The sequence below is a fragment of the Nyctereutes procyonoides genome, unplaced genomic scaffold (assembly GCF_905146905.1).
Source record: "Nyctereutes procyonoides isolate TBG_1078 unplaced genomic scaffold, NYPRO_anot_genome, whole genome shotgun sequence".
Classification (NCBI taxonomy): domain Eukaryota; kingdom Metazoa; phylum Chordata; class Mammalia; order Carnivora; family Canidae; genus Nyctereutes; species Nyctereutes procyonoides.
Window position 1 is genome coordinate 803669 of NW_026575155.1, and position 15117 is coordinate 818785.

A 15117-nucleotide genomic window follows, 5' to 3' on the forward strand; every position below is an offset into this window, starting at 1 on the left:
TGTATAAATCATTTTTTAAAAAGAAGAACTGTGTGGCTTGTGGCTAGAGGAGAATAACAGTGAAACATTAAGCGGGAGTATGTAGAAAAGAACAAATCCAGAAGATCAAGAATGGTATACACGCACAGTAGGTATCTGAGCTTTACACAAATTTATACTGATATCAGTGCCTCTCTACTGGTTTCTTTGAATGCAAGATTCATGGAATATATTAAAAACAAAAATTTACCCTGTCTCAAGCCAGTAAAAATGTGAGACAGTTTTTCTACCAAGTCATTTAGCATCATGACCAGATGGTTAAAGAAGATAAATTTTAGGAGTTGATTTTCAAGTTTCAGAGGAAACTGCTGTTGGTTTTCAGTTTGGTGCACTTCATAGTGCACATTTGCATATGAAAAATGCTCCCATAATATTGCAGTTAATTTACTGGGCAAACAGCTTGAATATATATTGAGGCTTTATGGTGCCAAGACACCCAGTTGATCTGATAAAATTACAAGTGAATTTGGGAGTGGAGGAGAAAGGAGTAATAAATCAGTTATATGTTAACTTGCAGAAGAAAGAAAATGCTTGCCTCTTCTCCAACTCTCCCCACCTTTTCAACTGGTTGAATTTACATTGTGCAGACAGAATGTAATTTGTGTTAGCATTTGGTTATTGATTAATCCTCTTAGAAAGAGTTAAGTTACTTGACGCTTTAGTTGATTCATTTTTTAAATTGGCAGTAAAATCCTTGAAAAACACTAGACCTATGTAAACACAATCTGAACACACACTCATAACATTTATCCAATATTTGGATACCCATTCTATCAAGGCATCTTGTTAAAGTAATGAAATAATGATTCAGTTCTCTCATTATTAAAAAAAATGAAGTGCCCGGGTGTTTCAGTCAGTAAAGTGTCTGACTCTTGATTTCGACTCAGGTCGTGATCTCAGGGTTGTGAGATGAAGCCCTGTGTCGGGCTCCACGCTGAGCATGGGGTCTGCTTCAGATTCTCTCTCTCCCTCTTCCTCTGTCCTTCCCCCCACTTGTACTCTCTCTTTCTCTCTCTCTCAAATAAATAAATAATCTTAAAAAATAAATGTGAGTTTGTCTACAGTAGAGACTTTTTTAAAAGATTTATTTAGTTATTTTTAGAAAGTGTGAGAGAGCATGAGCAGGAAGTGCAGAAGTAGAAGGGAGAAAGAGAACCTCAAGCAGACTCCACACTGAGCACAGAGCCCAATGCGGGGCTCCATCTCACAACCCTGAGATTATGACCTGAGCTGAAACCAAGAGTTGGACACTTAACCAACTGAGCCACACAGGTGCCCCTACAGTACATTGTTGATGCTTCTCCAACATTAGTACCATTCCTTCTTTATCTGGAGGGTGGAGGCCAGGGATATTTCCATACATCCCACAATATTTGGGGCAATCTCTTTCTCTCCCATAATATGAGGAATTAGTCCAAAATGTCAGTATTGCTAACATCAATGACTGACTCACATCTATGACTGTATCACTATTGTGGTTTTGATAAAGAAAGCAGGACATAGAGGTGTCTCTGAGCAAATGAGATGATCCAGCACCTGTGACACATCCTGATGGGGATTCCAGAGCTTTCTGAGATGGCTTCAAAGGGAAGATACTCCTGCCAACAAAGAGGGGCATGGTGCCAGATAACTGTAATTTGGAGTGCAAATCAGTATCTCTTGGGTGCCCAGCTTTTGTAGATTTAAGCTTTATGAGTATTTAATGTTTACTACAATAGCTGGGGTCTTTCTGTAGGCTTTCAGATCATCTGAAAGAGCTTTACCACATCCTTAAGATCAAATGCCTGAAGGGAGTATTACCAGTTGCCTGGCAGTTTTATTCCTCCTTGAATTCAGGTGACATTTGTTGACTGCCCATTATATGGCAGGCATTCTAGCTGTGAGGGTGACAAGAATAAGACAGTCTCCGTTGATGTTCTCCTGCAATTAAATTCTAGTGGGAGATGTCTGTGAATGAATAAAATATTCAAGCAATTAAGTAAGCACTGTTGTTTTCAGGGTCTGTAAGAAAAGTACACAGCATTGGGAATGTGTAGAAGGGAGATCTTTAATGGCATTTTGGCCTTCAGAGAAAGTTTTCTCTGATGAAGGGATGCCTTTGCTCAGTTGCTTGGACTTCCTTACAGCATGGCAGCTAGGTGTCAAGAACCCAAACCCCAAGACATCAGGGCTGAAGTGCATGGCATTTGGGATCTGGTCTTGAAAGGCACATTACCTCTTTTCTGCCACCATCTTGGATAAGACCGTCACAAGGGTCCAACAATTATCAAAGAAAGGGTGACATAGGCGCTACAACTTGATGGAAGGGAGGTGAGGATCACATGTTAGGAAAAACAAGTAGGATGAATGCTATAGTTGCAGCCATATTTGGAAAATACAGTCAGCTCCATGTAAAACAGGAGTAAATCAATACAAAATTCTCTTTGAATCACTTCTCTTTTTGAACTCTCTAGGTAACTGATGTGATATCCAACTTCCAAAGTAGACAGTAATTAGCTGAGCCCGTAGCACAATGCCATCTTCCTTGTCATAATAATTGCTTCAAGAGTGTCACATGACATGAGTAATAACTCACTAGCCAAAGTGAAAGCCATGGCAGTTATTCAGAGCTTGGGAGAGGAAACATCATCTCTCCTGGATGCTGTGGTGTCTTGATGTGAGACCAAGAACTGCTACAAATACTTTGTTATCATGAGGAAAGCCAGCCTCAGGAAAAAGCTGATGCATCAGGGTGGGTAGAACTCAGTGAAACTCAGAGAAATAGACTGAGGTCCTTATCAAACCTGTCAGAAGCTGTAATATCCCCTAGCCTGCATAAGCCAGTGCAGTACTTTTTAAGTGAGTTTGTGTTGGATCCTCTATTCCTTGCAAATGAAATCATCCAAAGAGATCTAAGGACTCAACAGCACCAAGGTCAAGGACTCTTATAGATCTTCAGTCTACTATCCCCTGCCCTGCCCTTCCCTGAGACAACATTCATATGAGACTTATTTTCTCTACTAAAGCCATTTCTCAGTTTTGGTTTGAGATATAGAGAGGATTAAGGGTAAGGCAAGGCCTCCATACTTTCCTATTTTAGCTTTAGAAAGCCTTCAAATACTTGAATGCACCAAAGTTTATTTTAACTCTTTATTTTATTTGCAGATTTATCAGAAGTTGCCAAAGTAGACATAGAATCCCTTAAGCCCATCATCCAGCTTCCCATAATGAATGATATAATATGACTGTTAGTACAATATCAAACCAAGAAAATTGACATAATTTAATAGGACAGTAAGCATTTTTAAATTAGCCCTTGATTTTGTCATCTGTAAAGGGACACTATAATAATGCATTCCCTTCAAGTTGAAACAAGAAAATGAATGCAAAGCAGTTAGCTCAATGCTTCGTACTTACCTGGAATTATTATCAACAACACATATATACAATACTATGTATGTATATACACATTTATATGTTGTGTGTATATATGTATATGTATGGAAATACACACACAAATATATCAATTTTTAGGGCTCAGGGTATTATTTAAATATTTAAACAAATATATTGTTAAGAGGTATAGCTTTGTTTTTTGACATGTTGCTAAATACATCTGTAGCTTATGGTTACATCCTTGGAGAAAGTACAATTTGATTATATATTTCTTGTGATCCATTTTTGTGAAAGTTGTGGGAGATGCTTATATCAGATTAACACTCTTAATATATTGGATTCAAAAATCAAATTTCTAGCAAAGAGATCGTGCATTACTTAAACACTAGCCATGATGTCTGTACCTTCATAGACATATCAAATCTGTGAGTGCCTTCTAGATTACATTAATTGAAATTTTTCAGACTGATCCTGTGTTCTACCAATTTCTAGGCTGATCAAGTCTTTTCATGGAGAGCCTCTCAATGAACTAAGGAAGTTCTCATTTTTTAAATACAGTGTTTTTCGAATAGTGGTCAGTGGAACACCCACATTGATATCATGTGGTGATTTTCAAGGACCTAATCGAGATCTCCTAAGTGACTTCTGATGGGTAGGAGTAAGAAATCTTCCATTTTGACACACATCATATTCACATGGGCATAAAAGTTGAAGAGTGCTGCTGTGGTGCCATATATATCTACTTTCCTTAAAGTATAAGGATAGTGTCCTAAAGCAATTCAAGAATGAATGATGCTACAAGTACTAATAGCAGGAAAAAGCAAAGAGGAAAAAGAGATAGTTTATGATAAAACCAGAAAAGAAGTGTATGGGAAGATAAAAGATATACAAAAATTATTCAAAGAAGCATCCCAAGATAAAATTATCTTAAAATGAGTCTACCCAAACATATCGCTTTTTCTAGGAATTAACTTTAAAAATTTAAAATTAGCATACAGTAAATTGACTATTTTTGGTGTACAGTTCTATACATTTTAACACATGAATGAATTTGTATGATCAGGATAATAACAATTTCACCACCCTAAAAAACTCCCTCTTGGTTTCCCTTTGTACAGAATCATACCTTCCCTCCTCCCAATCCTTAACAAATACTAATGTGTTTTCTGTCACTATAGTTTTGTCTCTTAAAGAATGTCATATAAATAGAATCATACAGTATGTAAACTTGAAACTGACTTTTTTCACTACGCATAATGCCGTTGAGATTCATCCAAGTTGTTTGATGTAGAAATAGTTCATTCCTTCTTATTGTGAGTAGTACTGCATTCTATGGAACTATCACAGTCTGTTCTTCATTTACCTGTTGAAGAACATTTGGATTGCTTCCAGTTTTTGGTGATTACCAATAGAACTGCTATAAATATCCATGTACAGATTTTTGTGTGAACATATGTTTTTATTTCTCTGGGGGTAAATCCTCAAAAATGGGGTTGCTTGATCATATGAGGATCTGATAAGTATGTGTCACTTTATTAGAAACATCAAGCTATTTTTAAGAGTGGCTTTATCATTTGCATTCTTACCAACAATATACAAGTATTACAGATGTTCTGTATCCTTGTTAGCACTTGTTACTATCAGTATTGTTTATTTTAGCCTTTCTAATAGGTATGTGATGATATCTTCTAGTGGTTTTAATTTACATTTCCCTAGTGGCTCTTCAGTATTGTTGAACATCTTTGATGTGCTTACTAGCCATCTCTATGTCCTTTTTGATGAAAAGTCCATTCACATCTTTTGACTGTTTTTATTTTTTAAAAGATTTATTTATTTGTGTGTGTGTGTGTGTGTGTGTGTGTGAGAGAGAGAGAGAGAGAGAGAGAGAGAGAGAATACCCAAGCAGACTCTCATGGAGTATGGAGCCCGTACTCAGATCAGGACCTGAGCTGAAAACCAAGAGTCTGACACTTAACCAACTAAGCCACCCAGGCGCCTCTCTTTTGACTATTTTTTAAAGTGAATTGTTTGTTTTCTTACTGGTGAGTTTAGAGATTAGTAAATACAAATACTTGTCAGATATGGGATTTGCAAATAACTGTTTCTGGTCTGTAGCTTATGTTTTTATTGTTATTATTAACAGTGTCTTTCACAGAAGAAAAATTTTCATTTATTTATTTTTTTTATTTTGAGAGAGAGAGCAGAGGAGGGACAGAGGGAGAGACAGAATCTTAAGCAGGGTCCGTTCTCACTGCCAAGCCCAGTGTGGGGCTCAATCTCACAACCCTTAAATGATGTCCTGAGCAGAAATCAAGAGTCAGGCACCTGGCCAACTAAGCCACCCAGGCATCCCGAAAATTTTTAATTTTGATGAAGTCTTATTTATGATTTCTTTTGTAAGGATCATGCTTTTGATAATCTAAGAATTCTTTGCCTAATTGAAATAATAAGATATTGTAGTCTCACATATATAAGCAGATCTGTAATTACTTTTGAGCTAATTTTTGTAAGATGTTATATAATTTCTAATTTTTTGTGGGTTTTTTTAGGTTTTTTTGGGGGGGAGTTTCCCCTTATGTCTTATTTGCTTTGGCCTAACCATTTCTGGAATATACTATATTTTACAAATTGAATTGTCTTTGTACTTTTGTAAAAACCAGTTGGCTCAAAGGAATGAGAAAGAAAGCCATAGTCTGGGAGAAAATGTTTCCAAAATATATATGTGATAAAGGACTCTTATGCAAAATATACAAGGAACTCTTAAAACTAGCAATTAAACAATGAATAATCTGATTTTTAAAAAATAATTAAAAGACCTGAACACACAAAGAAGATATATAGACAACAAATAACAATATGAAAAAATGTTTAACATTGTATGTCATTAGGGAATTGTAAATTGAAAACAATGTGATACCAGTACACACCAAAATCCAAAACACTGAAAACAACCCTGGTAAGGATGTTGGGCTATCATTCATGTCTGGTGAGAATACAAAGTGGTACAGACACTTCGGAAGACAGTTTGGCACTTTCTTACAAAACCAAACATATTGTTACCAGCAGCTATGTTCCTTCATATTTACCTAAGTGAGTTGAAAACTTATGTCCGCATAAATACATGTATACAGATGTTTATTTTTTTAATTTTTAAATATTTTATCTATTTATTTGAGAGACAGAGAGAGAGAGAGAGAGAGAGAGAACAAGTGGGTGGAGGGGCAGAAGGAGAGGGAGAAACCAACTCCCAGCTGAGCAGGGAGGCCAACACAGAGCTCGATCCTAGGACCTCGGGATCATGACCTGAGCCCAAGGCAGGTGCTTTACTGATTGAGCCATATTTTATGAATATAAAAATATTCATATTTGCTGTAACGTGGAGCCAGGATGTTCTTTAGTAGGTGAATGGATACATAAACTGTTGTACATCTGAAACATGGAAAATTATTCAGTGCTAAAAAGAAATGAGCTATCCAGCCATGAAAAGATATGGATGAATTTTAAATGCATATTACTAAATGAAAGTAACTAATCTGAAAATGGTACCTACTGTGTGATTCTAATTATATGACATTCTTCAACAAAAGCAAAACTGTAGGACAGTAAAAATATCAGTGATTGCCAGGCATAATGAGGAGAAAGGGATGAATGGGTAGAACACAGACAATTTTTGGGGAAAAAAAGAGATAATCAATTGGCCATATATGTGGAGATCTGTTTGTAAACTCCATTCTGTTTCATTGATTTGTATGTATATTTATCTTTTCACCAACACCACCCAATAATTTTATATTTGGGCTAAAAATTGTGATTCTTCCAATTTGTTATTCTTTTTCAAAATGCTTTGGCTTTGTCTAAGTGAATTTTGGAATCTAGTCTATATCTACAAAAAAAAAAAAAACAAAAAAAAATCCTGCTGGGGATTTGATTGTGACTGTGTTTTATCTGTAGATTCACTGGGGTAGAGTTGGCATCCTTACTATGTTGGGTTTGCAATCTATGAACGTAGATTTTATTTTTTTTCAGTTATTATGATGTGTATGTGTTATGCGTAAGTTAAAAAATTGTTTTTTATTGCTTATCGTCTATTGTTAGTCAATGGGAATATATGATTGAGTTTTACATGTTAACTTTTTTTTGTAGATTCCTTGAGATTGTCTGCATAGAAAATTACGTTGCCTGTGAGTAGAGACAGTTTTTTCTTTATAATCTGTTTGACGACCCACCCCCCACATCCCTTATTGTTTTGTTTAAGACTTCCAGTGTATCAAATAGGAGTGGTTAAGAGTGGACAGCCTTGCCTTGTTTCTGGTAGTAGGATGAAAACATTCAGTCTTACACCATTAAATATAATACAGGTGTAGGTTTTTCACCAATGCCCTTTGTCATGTTGTGGAAATTTCATTCTCTTCCTAGTTTCTTGTTTTTTTTTTTTAAATCATGAATTAATATTGAATTTTGTCAAATATTTTTTGCATCAATTGATATGATCATTTTTTTAGTATAGTTTGTTGATAATAGACTACACTGATTAATTTTCAAATATTGAACTAGCTTTGCTTTCCTGGGACAAACTCGATTTGTTTGTTTTATATGTTACTATATTTGATTTGCTAATTTTTTGGGGGGGTATATTTTTGCATCTACTTCATGAGGGATATTGGTCTGTAGTTTTCTTTGCCTACTGTCTATGGTTTTGATATCAGGATAATATTGCCTAACAGAATGAGTCAGGATATGTCCTCTCCTTTCCTGTTTTCTGGAAGAGATTATATTAAATTGGTGATTTCTTCTTGAGATGTTTGATGGAAATCAGTAGTGAAGTTATCTATGCTTGTATATTTCATTTTCAAAAGGATTTTATCCAGAAATTAAATTTAAAGGGCCCCAGGGTGGTTTAGTCAGTTAAGTGTCCAACTCTAGATTTCAGCTCAGGTCATATGATCTCAGGGTCATGGGATTGAGCCTGTGCAGTGCTCTGCACTTAATGGGGAGTCTGCTTGAGATTCTTTCTCTCCCTCTCCCTCTGCCCCCTACCCCTATCTCAGTCTCTCTCTATCTCTAAAACAAACAAATAAATATTTAAAAAAAGAAATTAAATTTAAGAGTTACAGACTATTCAGGTGTCTTTCATGTTGCATAAGTTTTTTCAGGAATTCCTTATTTCATTTAAGTTGTTTTATTTATGTGCACAGAGTTGTTTGCAGTGTAATCTTAGGATTCTTTTAATGTCTGCAAGGTCTGTAATAATATATTCTTTATTCTTTATATTGGTAATTTTTATCTCCTTTCTTTTTTGCTTTGTCACACTTGATAGAGGTTTATCAATTTTATTGATTTTTTAAAAAAGAATTCAGCTTTTGGCTTCATTGTTTTTTTTTTCTTTTTCCTTTTTTTTGTTTCATTAATTTCTTCTCTGATTTTTATTATTTATTTCCTATGCTTGCTTTGTTTTTGGATTGCTTTGATTTTTTTTTCAATTTAAGGTAGGAGCTTGTATTATTGAATTATGACTTCCCTTTTTTCCTTTCTTTGCCTGGTAGTTCTGGACTATAAAAATGACCCTGTAAGGTCAAACTGTTCAAAGTAATCTTAATAATCAATGGGAAAATTTTTTATTTTTCCATACCACTAATATTTTTTTATGAATAGATTGAACACTTTCTTACTGTGGATTATAAGTGTTTCGCAAATGAAAACAAGGTGAAATTAATACTTATTTAATAGATTGTAATTTAAGACATTTTGCATTTTGAGAACAGAAGTGTTTTGTCTATAAAAATGCAAAAATTTTACTTTGAACTTCTCATTGCAATAAATTAAATGAGAGCAAGCATCTTGTCTGTGCCTTGGCAGTTTGTCTTATTGCTTTCTAAGTTTGAATTAGTTTCCAACAGTTTGTCCTTTGTATCTTAAATATTGTGAAATATTTCCAAATGTTCCTTTAATGTGAAGTTTTGTCATTGTCACTTCTTCTGGGACATTTAAAGCCTTTTTTCACTGTACTACCACTTTTCTCATTTCTGTTATGAGTTCCTCTGGCTGCATATGTAGAGCCTTTTGAATGGCAGCACTGTCAACCTTTCCATGGTCAGCTATTTTTTCTATAACTCCCATTTATGTTGGATTCAAATTTTACTTTATTTTTTTCCTGCACATTCATCTTTGTAGGCCACTTTTCTTTTTTGACTGTACATTTCTGTACAATTGCACTTGAAAAACTGTCTATTCTGTTGTTCAGTGGAATGTTTTATAAATGACACTTAATTACAGTTTTTGAAGTCATTGGGCAATTCTTTTATGAACTTGCTCACTTTCTGTCAACTATTTCTTTTGCTTACTAAGAAGAGATTCCCCTCCAGCTTTATTGAGATATAATTGATATATAACATTTTGCAAATTTAAAGTATACAATGTGATGATTTGACACACTTATATATTGGGAAATGATTGCCACAAATAGGGTTCGTCAATACCACCATCTCTTTAGATAACTAACATTTTTTTGTGTGTTCTGTGAGAACATTTATTGTCTTTGCAACTTTCAAGTATATAATACAATGTTGTTAACTATAGCCAGTATGTTGTTTATTAAAGCCCCAGAACTTACTCAAGTCTGTATCTTTTGATCAATACCTCCCCAAACCCCTTAGCTCCCATTACCAGCCTCTGAAAACCAACATTCTATTTAAAAGGGAAGTATAAAGTATACATTATAGCTGTGGATTTGTCTTTTTTTTTCTTTCAGTTCTGTCATTTTTTGCTTTATATATTTAGAAGCTCTGTTCTTGGGTGCGTACACATTTGTAATTGTTTAGTATTCTTAGTAAATTGGCCATTTTATCTTATGCAAGCTGCCTCTTTATCTCTGATTATTATTATTGTTATTTTGCTGTCTTGCCTACTTTGTCTGGTATGAGGTTCACCATTCCTGTTTCATTTTGATTATTGTTTACTTGTTATAACTTTATCCATTTTACTTTTAAACTGCATAGGGTTTTTTTTAAAGATTTTATTTATTTATTCATGAGAGAGACACACAGAGAGAGGCAGAGACATAAAGAGAGGGAGAAGCAGGCTCCCCATGCAGGACTTGATCCTGGGATTCGGAGACCACAACCTGAGCTGAAGGCAGACCCCCAACCGCTGAGCCACCCAGGTGTCCCTAAACTGCATAGTTTATTACATTTGAATGAGTTTCATATAGATAGCATATATTTGAATCATTTAAAAAACCATTCTGACACTTTCTGTCTTTTAATTGGTGCATTCAGACCATTTGTATTTGATGTAAATACTGATATATTTGGGTTTAGCTCTACTATTTATTATTTTTAAATAGTAGTGTTTCTTCTATTTTGTATTCCCTTGTTTCTCTTTCCTGCTTTCTTTTGTTTTGTTTGAATATTTTTAATGTTTCATTTTAGCTTATCTATTGTATTCTTTAGTTTATTTCTTTTTAAAATTGAGATATAATTTATATATAACATCGCTTGAGTTGCAGGTGTACAATGTGTTGATTTGGTATATTTATATATTGCAGTGTGATTACCACTGTAGCTTTAACTAACTCTTTAGCACACCAGATAATTATTTCTTTTTTTTGTAGTAAGTATATTTAAGATCTAGTCTCTTAGCAGTTATATAATACAGTATTGTTGACCAGAAGCACCATGTTGTGCATTATATCTCCCAAGCTTATTTGTCTTCTACTTTCAAATTTGCACCATTTCACAACATTGCCCCAATTCCCCCATCCTCCTGCCCCTGATAACCACCATACTGCTCTGTTTCTGCGAGTTTGGCTTTTTTATATATCACAAATAAGTGATATGATATTTTACTTTGTCTGGTTTATTTCACTAAGCATAATGCCTCAGAGTCCATCTATGTTGTCACAAGTAACAGGATTTCCTTCTTCTTCATGGCCGAATAATATTCCACTATACATATACCTCTTCTCCATTAATTTGTTGGTACTTAGGTTTTTTCATATTTTGGCTATTGTGAATTATTCTGAAGTGAACCATGGGAATGCAGATATCTTTTTGATATCCTGTTTTCATTTCCTTTGGATATAGACACAGATGTGGGGTTGTTGAATCAAATGGTAGTTGTATTTTAACTTTCTTTTGTCAATGTCTTATAGTTTTCACTTTAATTTTCCACTTCCTCCTAGGTATTTTGTTTCTGATGCTATTGTGAATATTTGTCTTTATTTCTTTTTCAGATTTTTTTGTTAGTATATGAAAATGCAATTGATTTCTGTATGTTAACTTTTTATCTTGCAACTTTACTGAATTCATTGATTAATTCTAACAGTTTTTTTTGGTTGAATTTTTAGGATTTTCTATGTGTACTATATCATCTGCAAATAATGGCAATTTTACTTCTTCCTTTCTAATCTGGATGTCTTTTGTTTCTTTGTCTTGCCTAATTGCTATAGCTAGGACTTCCAGTGCTATGTTGAATAAGAGCAGTGAGAGCAGACATACTTGTCTTGTTTTTAATCTTTAAGGCAAAGCTTTGCATCTTTCACCACTTAGTGTGATATTAGCTGTGAGTTTGTCATATATGGTCTTTATTATTTTGAAGTGTATTTCTTCTATACCCAATTTCATTATAAAAGGATGTTAAATATTTTCATTTTTTTGCGTCTGTTTAGATGATTATATGATTTCTATCTTTCATTTTATGAATATGGTGCATCACATTTATTGATTTACATATGTTGAAACCTTCTTACATCCCAAGAATAAATCCCATCTGATCATGGTGTATAATCTTTTTAATGTACTGCTGAATTCAGTTTGCTAATATTTTGTTGAGAAGTTTTGCATCTATAACTTATTAAATATATTCATCTATAGTTTTCTTATAATGTACTTGTCTGGCTTTGGTATCAGGGCTATGCTCATCTCATAAAATGAGTTTGGAAATGTTTCTTCTTCTTTAATTTTTTGGAAGAGTTTGAGAATAATTTACATTAATTCTTTCGATATTTGGTAGAATTTATTGGTGAAGCCATCTGGTCCTGAGCTTTTCTATTTTGGGAGGTGTTTGATAACTGATTCAATCTCTTTGATCATTATTGGTCTTATCAGATTTTTATTTCTTCATGATTCACTCTTGGTATGTTGTATGTTTCTAGGAATTTATCCATTTCTTGTAGGTTGTCCAATTTGACTAATTGTTCATAATAAATATTCTCTTATGATGCTCTGTATTTTTTTAAGATTTTCTTTATTTTAAAAAGAAAGATTTTCTTTATTTGAGAGAAAGGAAGAGGGAAAGAGAGCAAAGTGAGCAGGAGAGAATAAGAGTCGGGGGAGGGGCAGAGGGAGAGGAAGAAGCATGCTCTCCGATGAGCAGGGAGTCTGATCCAGGACCCTGGGATCATGACTTGAGCTGACGGCAAATGCTTAACCAACTAAGCCACCCAGGTGCCCCTATTTATTTCTCTCTCTCTCTTCCTTCCTTCCTTCCTTCCTTCCTTCCTTCCTTCCTTCCTTCCTTCCTTTCCTTCTTTCTTTCTTACAGAGGGAGAGACGTAGGTGGAGGGGCAGAGGAAGAATCTTCAGCAGGCTCCACACCACTCAATGTGACAGCATGACCCTGAGATCATAACCTGAGCCAAAACCAAGAGTCAGACATTTAACTGACTGAACCACCCAGGCACCCCGATACTATGTATTTCTCTGGTGTCAGTTTTATTGTCTCCTCTTTCTTTTTTTTTGGACAGTGATTTATTTTCCTTCAAATAAATATATACAAGTAGAACTGCTAGATCACATGGTAGTTCTATTTTTTTAATAATAAATTTATTTTTTATTGGTGTTCAATTTGCCAACATACAGAATAACACCCAGTGCTCATCCCCTCAAGTGCCCCCCTCAGTGCCTGTCACCCATTCTCCCCCACACCCTGCCCTCCTCCCTTTCCACCACCCCTAGTTCGTTTCCCAGAGTTAGGAGTCTTTATGTTCTGTCTCCCTTTCTGATATTTCCTACCCATTTCTTCTCCCTTCCCTTCTATTCCCTTTCACTATTATTTATATTCCCCAATTGAATGAGAACATATAATGTTTGTCCTTCTCCGATTGACTTATTTAACTCAGCATTATACCCTCCAGTTCCATCCACGTTGAAGCAAATGGTGGGTAATTGTCATTTGTATTTTTTTTTCTTTTGAGTCCTCTCTTATTCTCAGTCTAGCTGAAAGTTTGTCAATTTTGTTTATCTTTTCAAAAAACTAGCTCTTAGTTTTGTTGATTTTTTTCTATTGTTTTTCTGATCTTTATTTCATTTATTTATGTTGTAATCTTTATTTTCCTTTCTTTTGCTAACTTAGGTCTGAATTTGTTCTTTTATCCTGAGTTCCTTGCGGTGTAAAATTATGTTTTTTTGAAATCTTTCTATTTCCTAATATATGCATTTATCACTATAAACTTTCAGAACTGTTTTTGTAGTATACTATTAGTTTGGGTGTGCTTTCTATTTTCATTTAGTTTGAGATATTTTTTGACTGCCATTTTAATTTCTTCTCTGACTCATTAGTTGATCAGGAGTGTGTTGGTTTAGTTTGTACATACTTACAAATTTTTCAGCCTTTTGCCTGTTGCTGATTTCTAGTTTCAATTACATTTATTTATACAATTTATAAAGTTGTTGTCTAGGGGTTGCATTATGTATACTTAACTTTTCACTGTCTACTTAAAACCAATACTTTTTACTTCAAATGGAATTTAGATAATTTATCATCATATCCTAAAATGGTTGATTAAAAATAAAAAAAACTAGAGTATCGATTAACAATGTAATCCAAATCCATCCTATCACTCTTTCTATGTCTTAGGAAGACATTACCCAGTATACAAATAACTAATAAGTTATGAAGGAAAGATAAAATATTTTATTCTAAAGTTTATTCAATTATAATGTAACTATTTTAGAAATAAATTGTTTTAAAATAATTCAATTGATGTGTAATAGTAGAAATTTATTAATATTAAACATATTTGAATTTTATTTGCTGGAATTTTTCCCCCTCTAAATAACTAATTAAATGAATTTGCCACCATTGAACATAAGAAATAAGTGGCAAATCAAAGCTTGCTCATAGAAAACCTGTCATTTGTGATACTACTTATAACTAGTATCTGGAAAAAGAAAATAACCCTGAGGTGCCTGTGCCTCAGTCTTTTAAGCAACTGGCTCTTGATTTTGGCTCAAGTCATGATCTGAGGATCCTGAGGCTCTGTGCTCAGTAGGGATTCTGCTTGAGGATTCTCTCTCACTCTCTTTCTGACCCAACCCCTGCTTACATACTCTGTCTCTCAAATAAATAAATAAATAAATAAATAAATAAATAAATAAATCTCTTTTTTTCTTTAAAGAACAGAATACAATTGTGGTTCTTTTTATATTACTAATGAAAATTTTGTCTACTTTTAAATTTCTAACAGTATTTTAGAGCAGGAACTAAAGGGGCTACTTTACTACAATAATACTCATGTTTATGGGCTGTTTTTCTCATATTTCTCATATTCCACTTCTTAACAATTATGTGGATAGAGAATATCCTCATTTTACATATGAGAAAACTGAAAAATAGAGAAGTTAAGTAAATTTCCCAAGTTCATACACACTGAATAAGTGTGCTTTAAACTTGAGTATTTTGACTTCAGAGTCCACACTCTGAACT

General features: G+C 34.1%; 1 protein-coding gene across 13 annotated transcripts in view; it reads left to right on the forward strand.

Moving 5' to 3' along the window:
• Positions 1-15117, forward strand: part of LOC129502078 (proline-rich protein 18-like) — a 440312-nt gene that overhangs the window by 92200 nt on the left and 332995 nt on the right. For 12 of the 13 annotated variants that reach the window (XR_008662882.1, XR_008662879.1, XR_008662883.1 and 9 more), the window contains one exon: positions 7558-7595. The exons of the other annotated variant lie outside the window; for it this stretch is intronic. Coding sequence is in view for 1 of the 12 variants with exons in the window: in XM_055313499.1 (XP_055169474.1) it covers positions 7558-7580 (23 nt within the window). In the remaining 11 variants the exon portion in view is untranslated. The remainder of the gene's footprint in view (positions 1-7557; positions 7596-15117) is intronic. 13 annotated transcript variants of the gene reach the window in all.